The sequence below is a fragment of the Pagrus pagrus genome, assembly GCF_965226575.1.
Source record: "Pagrus pagrus genome assembly, chromosome: 19".
Taxonomy (NCBI): domain Eukaryota; kingdom Metazoa; phylum Chordata; class Actinopteri; order Spariformes; family Sparidae; genus Pagrus; species Pagrus pagrus.
Window position 1 is genome coordinate 3,835,342 of NC_140203.1, and position 20,475 is coordinate 3,855,816.

The 20,475-nt window shown below is 42.1% G+C and overlaps 2 protein-coding genes and 1 long non-coding RNA gene across 3 annotated transcripts in view; 1 reads left to right on the plus strand and 2 right to left on the minus strand.

The window, feature by feature from the left end:
• The window catches only part of LOC311275423, an 81,378-nt gene that overhangs the window by 51,156 nt on the left and 9,747 nt on the right, over positions 1 to 20,475 (plus strand). The gene's annotated exons all lie outside the window — the stretch shown is intronic.
• Positions 466 to 3,626, minus strand: cetn3 (centrin 3). The gene is made up of 5 exons (XM_084382690.1): positions 3,488 to 3,626; positions 2,403 to 2,538; positions 1,718 to 1,832; positions 1,401 to 1,592; positions 466 to 1,041 (listed from the first exon to the last, which is right to left on the minus strand). Exons 1-5 carry the CDS (start codon positions 3,502 to 3,504, stop codon positions 998 to 1,000), a joined length of 504 nt encoding a protein of 167 aa, XP_084238816.1. The 5' UTR covers positions 3,505 to 3,626; the 3' UTR covers positions 466 to 997.
• On the minus strand, positions 7,530 to 18,061 carry LOC311274824 (uncharacterized protein; the record flags this gene model as incomplete). Its single annotated transcript, XM_084382820.1, has 3 exons — positions 7,530 to 9,358; positions 11,115 to 12,974; positions 16,399 to 18,061. 3 exons carry the CDS (start codon positions 18,059 to 18,061, stop codon positions 7,530 to 7,532), a joined length of 5,352 nt encoding a protein of 1,783 aa, XP_084238946.1.

Sequence of the window (20,475 nt, forward strand, 5' to 3'; positions counted from 1 at the left end):
GTTTTTTGGTTAATGTCATAGGGAACAACGCATGGATCTTCATGAAGAGAATCATAAGTATTTACAGTAGGTGGCTGAGTGAGTACAACATTTAGCATTTTCCACCTAATTTTATGTATTATTTACTTTTTCATATAGTTTTGATTTTGGTAGTTTCAGTCCCTTGATAAACCTCAGGGTGGCGCCAGAGGAAAAGTCAGAAATCTGTTGAGGTGGACTGAACAATACCATCATCAAAATCATGGGTATAAATTCAGTGTCTTGGTCACTGGACACCTCTTCAGAATAAAAGTCCTCTTATGTATCTGATCAGTTGCTAGGATGTGAAAAACACCATAATCGCTTTTCCAATGTATTTCTGTATTTCTTCCATGGTGGGCCCTTTGTTTTTGGGATTTTTTTTTTGGACGGGGGGTTGAAGAAAAGAATATGTTGTTAGCTGTAAAATAGTGTTAAAAAGAAGACTTATGGCAAACCAATTTTATTTCGTACAAAATAAATAGCACATTCAAACATTCACTTTATGTAAAGAGCAAAAACAAGCCGTCAAAACTTCAGGAATGAACAGCGAAGTTTGTCCCAGTTCCTCCCAACACTTATTTGGATGTGACAGAAAGGTTGACGACAAGGTGATCATCAGATTTTGAATACAATCAACTCGACTAACATCAAATTTGTCCAATTCTGAAATGTTCTTAGACACTTTTGAGGTGAATTTACAGCACGTTTTATTAGGACGGAAACATGTAAAAGTCCACAACACTTAGAGTGAGTATGAAGAAAGGAGATGCATGACAAACAGGAAAAACTGACTGACTGGAACAACGTAGGCCATGTCAGACTTTTCTGTCAGTCCGGTCCTTTGATGTGATGAATCAAGTATAAACCAATGAGTCCATTCAGACCCTCGAGAGTTAGCTGACCCTTCAGGCTCACGCCGACAGATGTTCAGTCACTCAGCTTCTCACACTGTGGACGATCAATCCAGAACTCTTCATCAGGAGTCTCCAGTCATAATGGAGAGAAACTCCTCCTGGTTGACTGGAAAAGGGAAAAAAACTGTTTATCAGCGAGGGGAGTGCCACTAACACAAATCACCTGCCACATGGCCCAATCCCAGGGTCCCCCGTAACGCTGTGCTCTTGAAAACTGGAACTTTCAACAAGGGAAAACCCCAACCTCTGACTTGGAACAAGTCCTTCAGCCCTGAACCCTCAAGGACTATGAATCTTACTTCTTGAGCTTAATGCACAAATCGTTTCAACAATTTCAAACTTTTCTGAACTAAATTCAAAGTGTAATATCACAGTGCGTTCTGTTAGACCTTTAAGTTTCGGCTCCTTCTAGTGAAAAGGTTTGAGAGGCATCTTCTACGACCGATGTGAGAACTCAACACTTACTTTCACCGTCTCCGTCGTTGTCAAACTCGTCGATCATGCTGCGCAGCTCCTCGTCGCTGACGTTCTCCCCGAGTTCTCGTGCTACTCGTCTCAGGTTCCTCAGACTGATCTTTCCTGACTCGTCATCATCAAACAGCTTAAAGGCCTTCATGATCTCCTCCTTTGGGTCTCGCTCCAGGATGCGATCAGTCACTGTGGAAAGATGTCAACATATTTACATTAAGAGCTTTAGTCAGTGTAACAACAGATTTATTCTTACTGTGTATCATCCTAGTAGCCACTGGCACTTTGACTGTCTGAGGTGAAGGAAAACTCACCAACTTCATTGAAATCCTCAAATGTTATCTTGCCATTTCCCTCTCTGTCGTAGTCTTTAAGAATCTTTAAAACATCCACTTTCTTCACTTCAAAGCCGAGCGCTCGCATCGCCACCTGTTGGGATTTTAAAATGGTGATATACAGTTTATTTGAAGGGAATAGCTCAATAAGTACATCTGTTCACATGTTCGTTCAGTATCCTGGTTGGATATTTTTTTTAACAGAAGTCAGGTTTCTGATTATCCGTGTGCAGGAATGTCTATGATTTTTCTACATCCCAGCCAATCTACCGAGTTACCTCGACACTGAGCTGTGGTGTTGAATAATGGAGTATTGACCTTGACCTTTGGCCACTAAAATCTAATCAGTTCATCCTCAAGTCATGGTGGAAATTCCCTCAAAGCAGACGTATGGACGGACATACAGACAACCCTAAATCATAAATGCCCCACCACACCTGTTGTTGTCTGCTGTCAGTAACGCAGAAGATGAACTGTACTGTCGTCTTCAGTTATGAAAATTTTGATGGAACAGCTCATTTATTCAAGGTTTAAATGGAGCTAGAAACCTGACTGAGTTCATCCTCAACAGTTCAGGTAACTCAGTCGGTGGAAAAACAAAATATGATGGACGTCAAACACATATTGCACTTTAAACAGTCTGCATGTTTCCTTCATTGCTCACCTTCAGCTCGTGGTAGTCAATTTCTCTATCTTTGTCAGTGTCGAACAACTCGAAGGCTTCTTTGATTTCATGCTTCTGATCCTCGGTGAGCTCTCTCCTCTTCTTGCGCTTGTTTTTGTCAGCTGCCAGGTCAGTTCTGGAAAGACGGATATCAGCATTACGGCAAATCATGTGACACAATCAGGATCCTCCTTTAGGGTCACAGAATCTGACCGCTATCAAAATATATGATCATGCCTGATACTATGGAGGCATCATTTAATGTGACAACTATCAAAAAAACAAAACAAACATTTCCTGTAACGCTGCTTCATAATAAAATCTCATGGGGGGCTTTTATTGTGAAGAAGTTAGCCTGTCCTCCTCAGAAAAACGACTATATACCGTAGCTCGTCTTTGAAAGCAACGTCTGTTGTGTGTGGTGAACTTTCTTTGTTGTACAATATTGGTATATAGCCTTTATTTCTCACACTGTGGGACTTGTAGATGGACAATGCTGCTATTCATCTCACCCTAACTCAAAATGCTCTGCCCTACTGTTTACAAAGTACAATACAAGTAGGCCTACATCTAAAGCTCATGTTAGCTCCTCCAAACTGCTCTTCCACGTATTGAGACCCCCGGCTCTAAAAAAGTTGCATAGTGTGCCTTTAAAGACGAACCAAGTCACTTTATTTAAGCGCAACAAACATGATCAAGTAATGAAGAAGTACTGTTGAGTTAGTCAGGATGACAACACTCTGACATCAACATGATACATCTGCCTAACTTGAAATACTTTCATAGTCGCATTAATGAACGTGAAGTCAGGAATGACATCAAGCTAATCAATGACCCTTTAATGACTGTGGAGTGTCAACAAATCACGTTTAGCAAAAATAACGTGCTCCACTGCAGCGCCGTTAGAGGAAATAAGTGACAAGTAAGCTTTCATACACTGTGAAACACTGATGCTAACGGCCAAACATGCTAACGCTAGCTAACGTGAATGAGCTAGCTTTAGCTGTGCGGCTACGTGTTAGCTGCATTAAAAAACGAGCTGTGCTGAAGAAATAAAGAGAAGCGGGTGAGACGGACTGATTTACCTTAAGGACAGACTCATTGTGGCCGGATTTTAAGATGTTAACAGAAACGTTTTTGTCGTTAAACACGCAGGAAGACTAAACGCTGTAACACAACACAACAAATCTGTTTATCCGCGCTCATACACAAGCTTCCTATTGGTCGCTGGTCACCAGGCAGCAGTGAAGTGTTCTCTGATTGGCTGACGTCTCCTCTGTCTTCTTCTTTGAGTTAAATGGAAAATGGCAGCTTTAGGCTGGATTGCACCAACAAGGTTTAACTTAATCTTAGATTAGCCCTAATCAGAGATTACTAAAACTAGGTTTAAAATGAGTTAATCCAAGTTTAAAATTAAGCAGAGCTCTGTTGCACCATTTAAAATTAATCTCAGTTTAATAAAACTCAATTTATCTGAATTTAAACTTAGTTTAAACTGATTTAAATCAATAGGGATAATTGTGGATATCGAAATTAAAATTAATAATTAAATATGCAATTAAATATATAGGCTACATCGGAAGCGTGCTGTCAGGAACCCGGATTTATATAAAAAAAAGAGCGAGACTGTTTCAACGGGTGCTTTTCCGATTAAACGTTACATTGTTGCTAGCCAGCAAAAACGTTAGCCTAACGTCAGATCGGCAACGTTACTATGGCTCGGCAGAGGAGTTCAAACTTTTCTTCCTTCGAGAAAAACTTGCTGACTGAATTAATGGATCAATATGGGGAAATTATAGAAGACAAGAAAACGGACAACAGCACGGTGAAAAAGAAAGATACTGTTTGGCAGCAACTGGCTGACAGTTTTAACGGATCGACCGGAGTGAAGGAGAAAAGAGACGTTGCTCAGCTTAAAGCTTGCTGGAAAAACTTAAAAACGAAAGCCAAAAAAGATGCGGCGACTGTGAGACGAGAGATGTTCATCACAGGAGGAGGTCCTCCGCCAAAGAAATATGATTCACTGGTGGAGAAAATCAATTCCCTCATCCCGCAGCAGATGGAGCCATTGCAAAATCCGTATGACGACGACGGCATCTTGGACCAGCTCACTTCAGACTCACCCGGGGAAGATGGTAAGAAATCCAGTCACGCTTTACTGACCTCAGTCAATAATCAGTTATTTGTCCTATCCAATTAATTTGTTTTTTCGCCATATATTTTGTTTTTTGTTTTGATAGAGTTCATTTTAACACTGCAGCCAGTGCAGCAAGAGGAGCATCTGCAAGACGGTGCAGCTTCCTCTTTTGTATTGTCATCATCCTCCTCATCTGATTTGAACAGCTGCAGGAGAAACAAGCGACCCTACGTGACACACCAGGAAATTTTGGTTTTAGAGAAAGAGAAGATTGAAATGGAAATCGAAAATGCCATACTACAGAAAGAAGTATTAAAGCTGCAGAAGGAAGTGTTGCTGCTGAAAAAAAAGAAGATGCTTACCGACAGTTTCACCCTTGATGCCACTTTTTTATCATAAAATGAGAATATTTTTCACTGATTTAACATGTAGCCTACCCCTATTGTAAAATGAATGGTAATTAAAAAAATGTATAGCTATCTGCACTGAAATATTTACAAATAAAATTTCTATTTTTACTTTTCTTCAATGTGCATCTTCTCTGTGCTTCACAGTTTGAAAAAGACACTTATTGACAGGTCAAGCTACTATTAGTTTATTGATATTGCTTAAAGCAGTATTCAACCAGACATAGTTGGCAGTAATTCAATTATTATGTGGAAATTGACTTTTCACCACAATGTCAGCAATTATTTACAAAAACATGTATTTATATAATTATTCAGAAAAGTGGTTCTGTATTAGAGTTTGCCTCACAGCATTCCCACTTGGATTGGCATTGTGCTCCTGGTCATCCTCTCTGTCCTCTATGTCCTCATGTAGGTCCTCATCTGCTTCAAAGTGTAGCTCATCTCCACGCCTCTTTCCAAAGTTGTAGAGAACTGCAACTGCGACAATGACGGTCAAGGTGGTGTCCAGCTTTGTGCGCAGTCCATCTTTAATGCAGGGAAACCTTCTTTTCCATGCTCCAAAGAGTCGTTCTATCACTCCTCTGGCTGCAATGTGACGGGAGTTGTACCTTCTCTCTGCTGGTGTTTGAGGGTTCAGAAGTGGAGTCATCAGGTATGAGCGGCATGGATAACCATTATCCCCAAGGAGATGGCCCTCATAAGCTTGGTTCTCGAGGATGGCACAAAGCTGACTGTTGTCAAAGATCCTGCTGTCATGAGTTGATCCTGGCCAACGTGCTACAATGTTGGTTATTTCAGATTTTTGATCACACACCACTTGAACATTGATGGAGCAGTATCCCTTACGGTTGCGGAAAAGCTCTCCATTCACACCACCAGGATTCTGTATCGGGATATGTGTGCAATCAATAGCACCCAGCACCCCTGGAAATCCAGCTCGCCTGTAGAAACCAGCAGCTGTTTCCACTGTTGGAGAGAATCGGATGTACTGGTTCTTCAGAGATGCAATGGCCCGAGACACTCTGCTGACAATACGGCAAACAGTTGAGTTGTGTAGACCGAACAGGTCTCCATCCACCCTCTGGAAACAGCCAGTAGCGTAGAACCTCAGGGCAACCAGGAGTTGTAGCATCGGTGGTACAGCTGCATTTCTGTCACTGCCATGTTTGACAGTTGGTCCAGTCTTCCTGTTCAGCTCCAAAACTGTTTCCTTGGTAAACCGGTATCTCACCAAAAATTCCTCCTCATCGTAAAATTCAAGAGGATTGAGCCTGTCTCTCAGTTTTCTTCGAGGAACTTCATTATTTTGCTCTATCCACCTCAAAAATGCAGCCATTGTTAAAGTTAAACCTTCCCAACTGTCAGTTTAAAATTAATTCTCGATCACAGTTTAAATTGGAGTTTAAAGTTCTGGTGCAACAGAATTAAATTTAAACTTGGTTTAAAGTAAAAATTAAACTGAGGTTTAAAGAGAGGTTTAAATTTAATCTGTTTTAATTTTAAACTAGGTATAAAGTTTGGTGCAACAGAATTTAAACATAAACCATGATTTAATCTGATTTTAAAGTTAAACCTTGTTGGTGCAATCCAGCCTTAGTGTTTCATTACCGCCCTCATCTGGAGTTTACTAGGAATCTGACCAAAGCATTTGTACTTTACTTGAGTATATATATATTTTCTGATAATTTTATTCTTATTTAGAGGGAAATATGGTACATTTTATTTTTTACATTTATGTGGCAGTGGTGACAGCAGGTTCACAAATAGATAGACACTTTATTTATCCAGAGCCTATCCGCAAGCCTAACAGCCTAATTCATTCATGCAAGCATTTGCAAACACACTGTGTTTTTCTTTCTCCCATCAGCTTTGTATGATACCCTGGAATGAAGACAAGTGGAAAACACTTTGTTCATGTTTGTTTATTCATTTTATAAAGCTTCAGTTTGTTCACACATCCCATCAGTAAAGTCTGTTAAATGACTCTTGTTCAGTGATTTCATGTACAGATTCACTTCATCCACACAGTCAGTTTGTTTGAGCAGAATCTCAGCTATGTACAAGAAACTAATGAATGATCTCATTGATTATGATCATGATAATTACAATTTAATAGTCCCTTATCTGTAAGTCAATTTGGACAACAACAACAACATTCTTTACAAATGTACAAGAAGGTGACAACTAAATATCTACGATGAAGGAAGCTCTGCTGCTTTCTCTCAAACAACAACATACAAACGCATCAAAACAAACATTCAACAAACATTTCGAGCACAGAGACGTTTACACTTTCATGCAGAGAAATGACAGTTCAGCTAAACAAAAGTCATCATGAGCAGTGAGGGCCTCCACGGCTGAAAACACACAGGAAGGAGCGCCGCCTAAAGAAACTCAAACATTTACAGAGAGACAAATGAGAAGATGTCAAAGTCCCGCCCATAATGTTTGATTGACAGGTGATCTCTGTGCAGTGAAGAAATGCCACAACAATCAGCTCTCAGCAACAAACATGAAGACAAAATAAGTTTAAGGATTCAAACACAGAGTTTAACCCACTGTCCCTGAAATGACTTCTGTCTATTTGAGTTTACACAACTCAGCAGTGGTTTCACCATAAAGACCAAGTCCAGCATAGAGAGGCTGAGTGAATGTGGTCTGGACTCTGTGGAGGAGAGTCATGGTGTCAGAGACGCTGTAGAAGGACAGAATACCTGCACTGTGATCCAGGTACACTCCAACTCTGGAGGACTCAGGACCTGAGACGGGAGTTTTGATATTGTTGTACCAAAAGTAATAACTGTTATTGTCACAATCTAATGACCAGGATTTGTCATTTAATCCAAATGCACATTCCCCTGAGTCCCCTGCTCTGCTGATATTCTTGTATGCAACTGCTACGTCAACTGCTCCCCCTCTCCTCTCCACCTCCCAGTAACAACGTCCAGTCAGACTCTCTCTACTCAGGACCTGCTCCCAGTCAGTGAATCTGTCTGGGTGACTAGAATAAGACTGTTCATCTTCCATTACTGCTACTTTTCTGTCCCCCTCAGATAATAACAGACGTGTGTGTGCTGTGTTTGGATCCAGTGTGATTTCACGTGAATATTTTAAGAATCCAGCTCTGGTCTTGGGCTCTGATTGAGACAGTAAAACATCCACTTCAGTCACTGTCAGTAAGATGTTTCTCCACATCTCCCTGAGAACGTCCTGTAGTTTGTCTCTGACCTCTGACACAGCTGCTGTCACATCCTCAAAGTAGCTCAGAGGACGGATATTGATGCTGGATGAGTGTGTAGACTCACTGAGTGCTGACAGTGAGGGGTAGTTGTGTAGAAACTGGTTGTGATCCTCTGTGTGTGAGAGCTTCTTCAGCTCAGCGTCTTTCCTCTTCAGCTCAGTGATCTCCTGCTCCAGCTTCTGCTGAAGCTCTTTGACTCGACTCACTTCAGTTTCCTGCTGGGATCTGACCTGCTGCTTCACATCAGAGCGTCTTTTCTCCATGAGACGGATCAGCTCGGTGAAGATCTTCTCACTGTCCTCCACTGCTTTATCAGCAGAGCCATTGATGGCCTCCACCTCCTGTTGAAGCACCTTCACATCTTCCTCTCTGTCCTGGATTCTCTGCTGGATGTTTTGTCGACTCACCTCGAGCTCTCTCTGCCTCTCAGTCCTCTCTGCTGCAGCTGTCACTGTGTCGTGGTCTTTATGTTGATCCACAGAGCAGAGATAACAGATACACTGCTGATCAGTACGGCAGAACATCTTCATCACCTCATTATGACGAGAGCAGATATTGTCCTGGAGCTTGGTGGTGGGCTCCACCAGCTTGTGATTCTTTAACTGAGCCACATCATAATGAGGCTGGAGGTGTTTCTCACAGTAAGAGACCAGACAGACCAGACAGGACTTGAGGGCCTTCAGTTTTCTCCCAGTGCAGAAATCACAGGTCACATCTTCAGGTCCAGCATAGCAGTGATCAGCAGGAGCAGCTTGGAGTCCAGTCTTCTTCAGCTCCTCCACTAAAACTGCTAACATGGTGTTTTTAACCAGGGCAGGCCTCGGTGTGAAGGTCTGCCTACACTGAGGGCAGCTGTGGATTTTCTTCTCATCTTCTCCGTCCCAGAAGCTTTTAATACAGTTCATGCAGTAGCTGTGTCCACAGGGAATAGTCACCGGATCCTTCAGTAGATCCAGACAGATCGAACAAGAGATAGTTTCCCGATCCAGCTGAACTCCTTTCTCGGCCATTTCACCTCTCAGTGCTGACGACTGTCTGAGTTTCACTTCCTGATAACTGAAACTAGTTTGAGCTCTGATCTGAACAGCATGTGTTGCTTCAGTGATGTGTGCCTGTCTGCTCCTGCACTGCACTGCATGTTGGTCACACCCATCCTCGAGCTGTAGATCTGAAGGGGAGTGAATGAGGAAACAGTTGCACAGAGTGGAGCTTGCTGTGTTTGAGAGCAGGAAGAAGAGGGAGGGGTCATGAAGCTTCGATCCACTCCAGGAAGAGGAGCGGGGTGGAGAGAGACGACGTGTGTTGAACACTTGTTTACAATAGAGCTCATTTCTCATTTTAAACACTGGTCACTTCAGCTGTTAGGAGGTAAAGTCTTCTTAGAGTCAGAGGGTTTGGAGACGGCTCCTCAGTTTTCAACATTACCGAGTCATCCTGTTATTCAGTTTAATCGACCTTTTTACTGATTATATTCATTCAAATACAGAACATGAAAGACAGATGAATTAATGAGTGCATTTATTCTGTGAGACAGTTATCGGACAGTTTTTTTCTGTAAAACATGCAGACAAACTGAGCTGAGGAGCTTTAACCTCCACTACATCCCTGGTCGGCAGGATGAAGGCGCCCTCTTGTGTTGTGCATCAGTTTTCACATGTCAGTTGTTGAGCTGCTGTGATGTTCACTGCAGGAAGACATGTACAAACTTCACTGAGCCTTTGGCAGCTTCACACAACATCAGTAAAGACACATTTACATGCGTGTGATATCACACTGTGTCAGTTTGTTCACAGGAGTCACAGCCTGTAACGCTGATGCTGCATTCAGGTCACATGGGAAAGATGGGAGAGAAGAGATTCCACTTTACAAATATTATTCACATCAGCTCTCAGGTGTTGTGCTGGAAAAGGTGGAGTAACTTTACCTGTGATGGTGCAATAAATCAATCACAGTTGTCAGGAGCTCTAATCATGACTGTTTTAGATGCATTTGTTTGTTGCCAATTAAATATAATTAAAAAAACAACAACTCTTGGACTGACAGAAGACACCCTGGACAACATGAGTCACAACAAGTTTGAATCAAATTTGGATTCAAACTTTACAACCCAGGATCGTCTCGCTGTGAGGTGACGGTGCTGTTTTCTCCATCAGCTTTGTATGATACCCTGGAATGAAGACAAGTGGAAAACACTTTGTTCATGTTTGTTTATTCATTTTATAAAGCTTCAGTTTGTTCACACATCCCATCAGTAAAGTCTGTTAAATGACTCTCGTTCAGTGATTTCATGTACAGATTCACTTCATCCACACAGTCAGTTTGTTTGAGCAGAATCTCAGCTATGTACAAGAAACTAATGAATGATCTGCTTATTGATTATGATCATGATAATTACAGTTTAATAGTCCCTTATCTGTAAGTCAATTTGGACAAAAACAACAACATTCGGTCTGCCAAACAAATAAATGTAAATGTGATTATAGATTTCTTTACAAATGTACAAGAAGGTGACAACTAAATATCTACGATGAAGGAAGCTCTGCTGCTTTCTCTCAAACAACAACATACAAACGCATCAAAAGAAACATTCAACAAACATTTCGAGCACAGAGACGTTTACACTTTCATGCAGAGAAATGTCAGTTGAGCTAAACAAAAGTCATCATGAGCAGTGAGAGCCTCCACGGCTGAACAGACACAGGAAGGAGCGGCGCCTAAAGAAACTCAAACATTTACAGAAAGACAAATGAGAAGATGTCAAAATCCCGCCCATAGTGTTTGATTGACAGGTGATCTCTGTGCAGTGAAGAAATGCCACAACAATCAGCTCTCAGCAACAAACATGGAGACAAAATAAGTTTAAGGATCCAAACACAGAGTTTAACCCACTGTCCCTGAAATGACTTCTGTCTATTTGAGTTTACACAACTCAGCAGTGGTTCCCTGATCAAGCCAAAAACCAGCATAGAGAGGCTGAGTGAATGTGGTCTGGACTCTGTGGAGGAGAGTCATGGTTTCAAAGACGCTGTAGAAGGACAGAATACCTGCACTGTGATCCAGGTACACTCCAACTCTGGAGGACTCAGGACCTGAGACGGGAGTTTTGATATTGTTGTACCAAAAGTAATAACTGTTAGTCTTACAATATAATGCCCAGGATTGGTCATTCTGTCCAAATAAACTTTCCTCTGACCTCCCTGCTCTGCTGATATTCTTGTATGCGACTGCTACGTCAACTTCTCTCCCTCTCCTCTCCACCTCCCAGTAACAACGTCCAGTCAGACCCTCTCTACTCAGGACCTGAACCCAGTCAGTGAATCTGTCTGGGTGACTAGAATAAGACTGTTTATCTTTCATTCTTGTTACTTTTCTGTTCTCCTCAGATAATAACAGACGTGTATTTGCTGTGTTTGGATCCAGTGTGATTTCACGTGAATATTTTAAGAATCCAGCTCTGGTCTTGGGCTCTGATTGAGACAGTAAAACATCCACTTCAGTCACTGTCAGTGAGATGTTTCTCCACATCTCCCTCAGAACGTCCTGTAGTTTGTCTCTGACCTCTGACACAGCTGCTGTCACATCCTCAAAGTAGCTCAGAGGACGGATATTGATGCTGGATGAGTGTGTAGACTCACTGAGTGCTGGCAGTGAGGGGTAGTTGTGTAGAAACTGGTTGTGATCCTCTGTGTGTGAGAGCTTCTTCAGCTCAGCGTCTTTCCTCTTCAGCTCAGTGATCTCCTGCTCCAGCTTCTCCTGAAGCTCTTTGACTCGACTCACTTCAGTTTCCTGCTGGGATCTGACCTGCTGCTGCACATCAGAGCGTCTTTTCTCCATGAGACGGATCAGCTCGGTGAAGATCTTCTCACTGTGCTCCACTGTTTTATCAGCAGAGCCATTGATGGCCTCCACCTCCTGTTGAAGCACCTTCACATCTTCCTCTCTGTCCTGGATTCTCTGCTGGATGTTTTGTCGACTCACCTCGAGCTCTCTCTGCCTCTCAGTCCTCTCTGCTGCAGCTGTCACTGTGTCGTGGCCTTTATGTTGATCCACAGAGCAGAGATAACAGATACACTGCTGATCAGTACGGCAGAACATCTTCATCACCTCATTATGACGAGGGCAGATATTGTCCTGGAGCTTCTCTGACGGCTCCACCAGCTTGTGATTCTTTAACTGAGCCACATCATAATGAGGCTGGAGGTGTTTCTCACAGTAAGAGACCAGACAGACCAGACAGGACTTGAGGGCCTTCAGTTTTCTCCCAGTGCAGAAATCACAGGTCACATCTTCAGGTCCAGCATAGCAGTGATCAGCAGGAGCAGCTTGGAGTCCAGTCTTCTTCAGCTCCTCCACTAAAACTGCTAACATGGTGTTTTTAACCAGGGCAGGCCTCGGTGTGAAGGTCTGCCTACACTGAGGGCAGCTGTGGATTTTCTTCTCATCTTCTCCGTCCCAGAAGCTTTTAATACAGTTCATGCAGTAGCTGTGTCCACAGGGAATAGCCACCGGATCCTTCAGTAGATCCAGACAGATCGAACAAGAGATAGTTTCCCGATCCAGCTGAACTCCTTTCTCGGCCATTTCACCTCTCAGCGCAAACGACTGTCTGAGTTTCACTTCCTGATAACTGAAACTAGTTTGAGCTCTGATCTGAACAGCATGTGTTGCTTCAGTGATGTGTGCCTGTCTGCTCCTGCACTGCACTGCATGTTGGTCACACCCATCCTCGAGCTGTAGATCTGAAGGGGAGTGAATGAGGAAACAGTTGCACAGAGTGGAGCTCGCTGTGTTTGAGAGCAGGAAGAAGAGGGAGGGGTCATTAAGCTTCGATCCACTCCAGGAAGAGGAGCGGGGTGGAGAGAGACGACGTGTGTTGAACACTTGTTTACAATAGAGCTCATTTCTCATTTTAAACACTGGTCACTTCAGCTGTTAGGAGGTAAAGTCTTCTTAGAGTCAGAGGGTTTGGAGACGGCTCCTCAGTTTTCAACATTACCGAGTCATCCTGTTATTCAGTTTAATCGACCTTTTTACTGATTATATTCATTCAAATACAGAACATGAAAGACAGATGAATTAATAACTGGAGTTTTAAGTCCATTCATTCTGTGAGACAGTTATCCAACAGTTTATTTCTGTATTTTTGAGCTCATTAGGATCTGTTTAAACTGCATTGCCGGCTTTAAAAAATAATAAAACCAGTGTTGGACTCAGCTGTTCAACATCCAGAACTCACTGAAATGTTTTCTGACATTGAATTGTCCAGTTAATCATGTGTTGTACTTCAACATTAATAGGGATTTCTGTGCTAAATGTGGCTATCAATAATAATTAATTATTATCAGGGATAATTATTAATTATTATAAATTATAAGTATTTTCATTAGATCACCTAGCTGAGAGGCAGGGGCAGGACAGCTGCTATCACTCTCATGGAGGTGCAGAGAGGAGGCGGGGCACTCCTGGAGTGATCTGGTCCCCCTTTCGGAGGGATGGGCACTGATGAAGGTGTCATGCATCAGAGACTGGGAACAGTGGGCAGAATATCTTCTGGGGATTCAACTACCTGTGACTTCACAGTCTGTTTCAGAAAGATGGGAAGTCATGTAAACTGTCATCTCAGTCTCTCAGTGGAGGTTGAGGAACTGACTTCATTCCCAAGGACTTGGGGTCAGTTGGGAATTGTTCACATCTTCTGTGTGGAGAGGGAGTTAACCTTCCATCAAGGGAGGAGTGTGACTTAGAGCAACCAGAATCACATTGGCTGAACGACTGTGGTGGGGAAATACATTCTGACCTAAGCCTGAACAACTCCTCCTTGTGTGAGCAAAGATCTAACTCTGCTGAGTGCAGGTAATCTAAATAGCGCATTGCTTTCTTATTAGCCATCTGAACTTCATGGAGGACACTAGAATTATGCGATCTAAGAAGTTCTACCTCCTGTTCTAGGGCTGTTTTGCTCAGAACAGCAAGGCTGGTTTGCCTGTGGAAGATCAGAAGCAAAGATCTTAACAACTGGCCTGTGGATGTGGTCTGCACATCACACCTGTCCTTAAGCAGGGACTCTATCTCTTCATTGCACTCACTGAGATTTAACCTGCTAATGAATTCAGGGCAGCCAGGTTTTACACTCTGTGCCAGGGAAGATATAAATTGCTCTACACAGGGGTCATCCATTGTTAAACAAGTTGTCTAAACAACAATCAGTATGGTTGGCTATGGTGTTGCTTTGGCAGACAGTCTATAATGTAGCTTGGGAGGAGTACACTAGCCGAACCAAACTGTGTTATGGCCTACACTACAGAGGGTAGCTTCCTGTGGAGGAGGGGTGGCTATGCCACAATCTAGTGGCTCTTGTAGGCATACAGATTGGGGCCAATAAAGATAAACACAGTTTTACAAGTGTAACTTTGCCTTCCAAACTTTCAACATGCACTAACTGGAATGCAGAGCAGTAACAGTCAGAGGATTGTCTCTTAACGTTGACCCGGGCTGAAACACGTGGTAGTGACGGCTAAAGTACAAAACATATGTTCACAGGACTGGCAGCATGCTGTGGCTATATCTCCGGCTCTACTTCTTACTCAGGCTGAAATGCAAGGCAGTAACAGCCAGATATAAACTTCCATGTATCACAGGGCCTGTGGCACGCTGTGATTTACACGAGGAGCACTTAAATTGTCATCAGATTCTGACAGCATGACTAGAATGCAACAAATACAGGATATTCAAATGCTGAACTGAAATTTTTGCAATTTCTACAGAGCACTTTCAACTTGAATTGATAGCAGCAATAGCAAAGGCTCAAAGTGGCAGTTAATTACCTAAAAGAGTTTGGTTAATTCAATGGGTTATAAATTTGATTGATAAATCAATTCTCACCACACTGCAATTGTTTGTAAGTACAAATCAATGTCTACTCCTGTAGTAGAGTAGTGGGGTTAAATGTGAAAACCTTTGGCTCAAGTTTTCAAGATGTGAATCTCAAATTTTAGCACTGGCCAAATTATGCTGAAATTAATATTGCACATTTATGAAAGTTTGCCAACAGTACATTGCCTCACACGGGGCACCATATGTTGTGCTTCAACATGAAAAGGGAGTTTGGGGTTAAATTTGGCTATCAATAATAATTAATTATTATCAGGGATAATTATTAATTATGCTAAATAATAAGATCCAATTATCGTTAGATCACCTCGGGGCACCACCCTTGAAGAAGGAAAAGATAGCCAATCCACCAAATCAGTCTCAGAAAAAGGTACTAAGCTGTCAGTTTGTAACTCTGGTTAATAACTAACTTAATAACTACAACCAGTATTACCATAACAGCTCGTAATGGTCGAAGGATTTTGGAGTCCTTGACAGAGAAGAGGTTGGCAACATTAACTCTTGTACTCTATTAAATAGACAGCATGAAGGTTCAGAAGTCTTTTATTTAAGACAAAGATGAAAACACACAATCTAACTAACATGTACTACATACAGGTGTGTGCGTGTGTGTCTGTGTGTGTGTCTGGAAGAACAAAGAAACAATAATGGTGCTCACATTGCAAAGACCCTGAGTCTGTGTGAAGCATAATTCAACTAATGTCAAATGAGCCGTGTATCAAAACAAGCTACCAATAACCTGACGACACAGAGATTACAATATACCACCCAACAGTGAACAAAAAAATAAATAAAAAAATTGTGATTTCTTGAATTCTGGTGAAAGAACATATACTACTCGTAACCACATGTAAAGAATCACACATTCATTTAGTGATTTTATGGCTGGAGCTGATCTAGGCTGCACATTTTCCATTTGTTGTAAAAGTTTAGTCATTCACTGGTTGAGTCAAGGACAACATTAATCTCCACCGACCATAAATGATTGTGTCTCAATGACTTGAAATGAGACTGAACACGTTTACACTTTCATGCAGAGAAATGTCAGTTGAGCTAAACAAAAGTCATCATGAGCAGTGAGGGCCTCCACGGCTGAACAGACACAGGAAGGAGCGCCGCCTAAAGAAACTCAAACATTTACAGAGAGACAAATGAGAAGATGTCAAAGTCCCGCCCATAGTGTTTGATTGACAGGTGATCTCTGTGCAGTGAAGAAATGCCACAACAATCAGCTGTCAGCAACAAACATGAAGACAAAATAAGTTTAAGGATTCAAACACAGAGTTTAACCCACTGTCCCTGAAATGACTTCTGTCTATTTGAGTTTACACAACTCAGCAGTGGTTTCAGGATAAAGTCCAGCATAGAGAGGCTGAGTGAATGTGGTCTGGACTCTGCGGAGGAGAGTCATGGTTTCAGAGACGCTGTAGAAGGACAGAATACCTGCACTGTGATCCAGGTACACTCCAACTCTGGAGGACTCGGGACCTGAGACGGGAGTGTCGATATTGTTGTACCCAAAGTTATAACTGTCATTGTCACAATCTAATGACCAGGATTTGGCATTACATCCAAATAAACTTTCATATGAGTCCCCTGCTCTGCTGATATTCTTGTAGGCCACTGCTACTCCAACTGCTCCCCCTCTCCTCTCCACCTCCCAGTAACAACGTCCAGTCAGACTCTCTCTACTCAGGACCTGAGCCCAGTCAGTGAATCTGTCTGGGTGACTAGAATAAGACTGTTCATCTTCCATTCTTGTTACTTTTCTGTCCCCCTCAGATAATAAAAGACGTGTGTTTGCTGTGTTTGGATCCAGTGTGATTTCACGTGAATATTTTAAGAATCCAGCTCTGGTCTTGGGCTCTGATTGAGACAGTAAAACATCCACTTCAGTCACTGTCAGTAAGATGTTTGTCCACGTCTCCCTCAGAACGTCCTGTAGTTTATCTCTGACCTCTGACACAGCTGCTGTTACGTCCTCAAAGTACTTCAGAGGACGGATATTGATGCTGGATGAGTGTGTAGACTCACTGAGTGCTGACAGTGAGGGGTAGTTGTGTAGAAACTGGTTGTGATCCTCTGTGTGTGAGAGCTTCTTCAGCTCAGCGTCTTTCCTCTTCAGCTCAGTGATCTCCAGCTCCAGCTTCTGCTGAAGCTCTTTGACTCGACTCACTTCAGTTTCCTGCTGGGATCTGACCTGCTGCTGCACATCAGAGCGTCTTTTCTCCATTAGACGGATCAGCTCGGTGAAGATCTTCTCACTGTCCTCCACTGCTTTATCAGCAGAGCCATTGATGGCTTCCACCTCCTGTTGAAGCACCTTCACATCTTCCTCTCTGTCCTGGATTCTCTGCTGGATGTTTTGTCGACTCACCTCCAGCTCTCTCTGCCTCTCAGTCCTCTCTGCTGCAGCTGACACTGTGTCGTGGCCTTTATGTTCATCCATGGAGCACAAAATACAGATACACTGCTGATCAGTACGGCAGAAAATCTTTAGTACCTCATCATGACGAGAGCAGATGTTCTCCTGGAGCTTCTTGGACGGCTCCACCAGCTTGTGTTTTTTAAATGTAGCTGATTCATAATGAGGCTGGAGGTGTTTCTCACAGTAAGAGGCCACACACTGCAGACAGGACTTGAGGGCTTTCAGTTTTCTCCCAGTGCAGAAATCACAGGCCACATCTTCAGGTCCAGCATAGCAGTGATCAGCAGGAGCAGCTTGGAGTCCAGTCTTCTTCAGCTCCTCCACTAAAACTGCTAACATGGTGTTTTTAACCAGGGCAGGCCTCGGTGTGAAGGTCTGCCTGCACTGAGGGCAGCTGTGGATTTCCTTCTCATCTTCTCCGTCCCAGTGATTTTTAATACAGTTCATGCAGTAGCTGTGTCCACAGGGAACAGTCACCGGATCCTTCAGTAGATCCAGACAGATCGAACAAGAGATAGTTTCTCGGTCCAGCTGAACTTCTTTCTGCGCCATTTCACCTCTCAGTGCCAACGACTGTCTGAGTCTCACTTCCTTGGATGCAAAATTAGTTTGAGCTCTGATCTAAGCAACATGAGTTCTCTTCAAACTTTATATCTGAAGGGGAGGGAACAAGGAAATACTGTATATGGACAGAGAGGATTTCACTCTGTCCGGCATCAACCTTTGATTCATTCCAGGAGGAGGAGCCGCCTGTGAATCTGAACTTTGTTTCCTCATTTACAATAAAACAATAAAACCTATAAAGTATTTCTTGGCTCTTCAGGCTTTGTTGATACATTTCTTTAACTCTTCTTTTACTGGTTAAAAGCAGTTGACCGTCAATAAAGAGTTATCAAAGTTAACTGTCATTAAATATTGAAATTGATGATCTACTTTGAAGCATTTTTGACGAACCTGTTCAATTTCAGAACATCACCCTGAGCAGTAATGGAAGGTAACTAAGTATATTTAAGTACAATTTTGAGGTACTCTGCTTGAATATGTACATGTTCTGCTACTTTATACTTGCACAACACAAGTAAATCTCATACTTTTGATCCACTACATTGATTACTTTAGTGACTCATGATTTTGCAGATTACATGCTGCATCAGAGCCAGTGTAGCACAGTTTTAAATTCATGTGTTTAATCTGATTTTGACTATCAGAAAAATACTAAATATCTGACCTAATTACCGGTTGACCCCCGTCCACCCTCAGTATACAGTATCTTATTGACTTTTACTGTCTTCTTTTGATGCCTAAGTTCATGTATTGCCACAAAATTACTTCAGATAATTCAGAAACCTTAAGACTTAATATTTTAACACCATATCTTTACTTTTACTCAATTTTCACTTTTGGGTACTTTTTACAACATTGACCCTGAGCTAAACCAGCATTTCAATCTCCAGAAGTGTTGGAACAAACATCATTAAATAAGTTATTTGGTGAAACTGTGAATCCACGACGACATGAACAGAATGAAGCTCGCTGTGTTTAAGATAAGAGAGAAAAGGAAGTTATCAACCTTTGATTCATTCCAGGAGGAGGAGCTGCTCTGTGAATCTGAACTTTGCTTCCTCATTTACAATAAAACAATAAAACCTGGTGCACATTTGAAAAGTCCTCAGTTTTTAGTTGTAAAATACTTCTTGGCTCTTCGGGCTTTGTTGATATATTTCTCTAACTCTTCCTCAAACGCTGTTCAGTTTTCTTTTACTGGTTAAAAGCAGCTGACTGACAATATAGAGTTATCAAAGTTAACTGTCATTAAACACTTAAATTAATGTGTAATAATTTTCTCACACATTTACTTTGAAACATTTGTGACAAAGACATTTAATTTCAGAAAATCTCCCTGAGCAGTGATGGAATTTAACTCAGCACATTCACTCAAGAACGGTTTTTAATTACAGTTTTAAGTTACTTGTACTTAAGCCTTTTCAGCACAACGTGGTTTGACCTGTGCTCGCTGCTGGGTTCAGTGACATCACAGCACTGCCGCACCCAAAGTCAAACCTGGTTGAACTCATGTAACACTTATTTACTTTAATAATTAATCATGTTAAACACCAATGTTCAAGGCTGGAAGACTACGTATGACCTCAACAACATAACATAACAGTAAATATTCCATGCAGCAAAGATACATTTATTATTAATATTTGGGGTCTTTAGATGTGTTTTGCAGGTTTGGTTTATTACAACCTACATATGTGACCTGTGGGGACACAATATTATATTCTTTCATAGAGGTTAAAATCTCTGGAGGCACCTCTGTCAGCCTCAACACAATCCTTCACACAAAAGCATCAATATGAGAACGACCTTCTGACACACAACACGAACACACCGTGGTCAACATGAACTTCAGCAGCTGGTAAAACAAACTAAAGTTAGTAGAAAATACACAAGAACATCATGAAAATATTTCAAACGGGTGATTTTATTAAAAATGAAGGAGGGCAGACAGTGAACGCCACAGTTAGTGAGTGTCAGGAGCCAAACTACCACCAGGAAAAACAATCATTTCCACTTGTTTTAACCTCAAAGATCATTTCTTTTGACTCACTGCAGTTTGACACCATTGACCATAATGTGTGACATTACTGGAAAGTTTCTCCTCAGCATGAAAACACGGTCTGAAACATGCAGACAAACTGAGCTGAGGAGCTTTAACCTCCACTACATCCCTGGTCGGCAGGATGAAGGCGCCCTCTTGTGTTGTGCATCAGTTGTTGAGCTGCTGTGATGTTCACTGCAGGAAGACATGTACAAACTTCACCGAGCCTTTGGCAGCTTCACACAACATCAGTAAAGACACATTTACATGTGTGTGATATCACACTGTGTCAGTTTGTTCACAGGAGTCACAGCCTGTAACGCTGATGCTGCATTCAGGTCACATGGGAAAGATGGGAGAG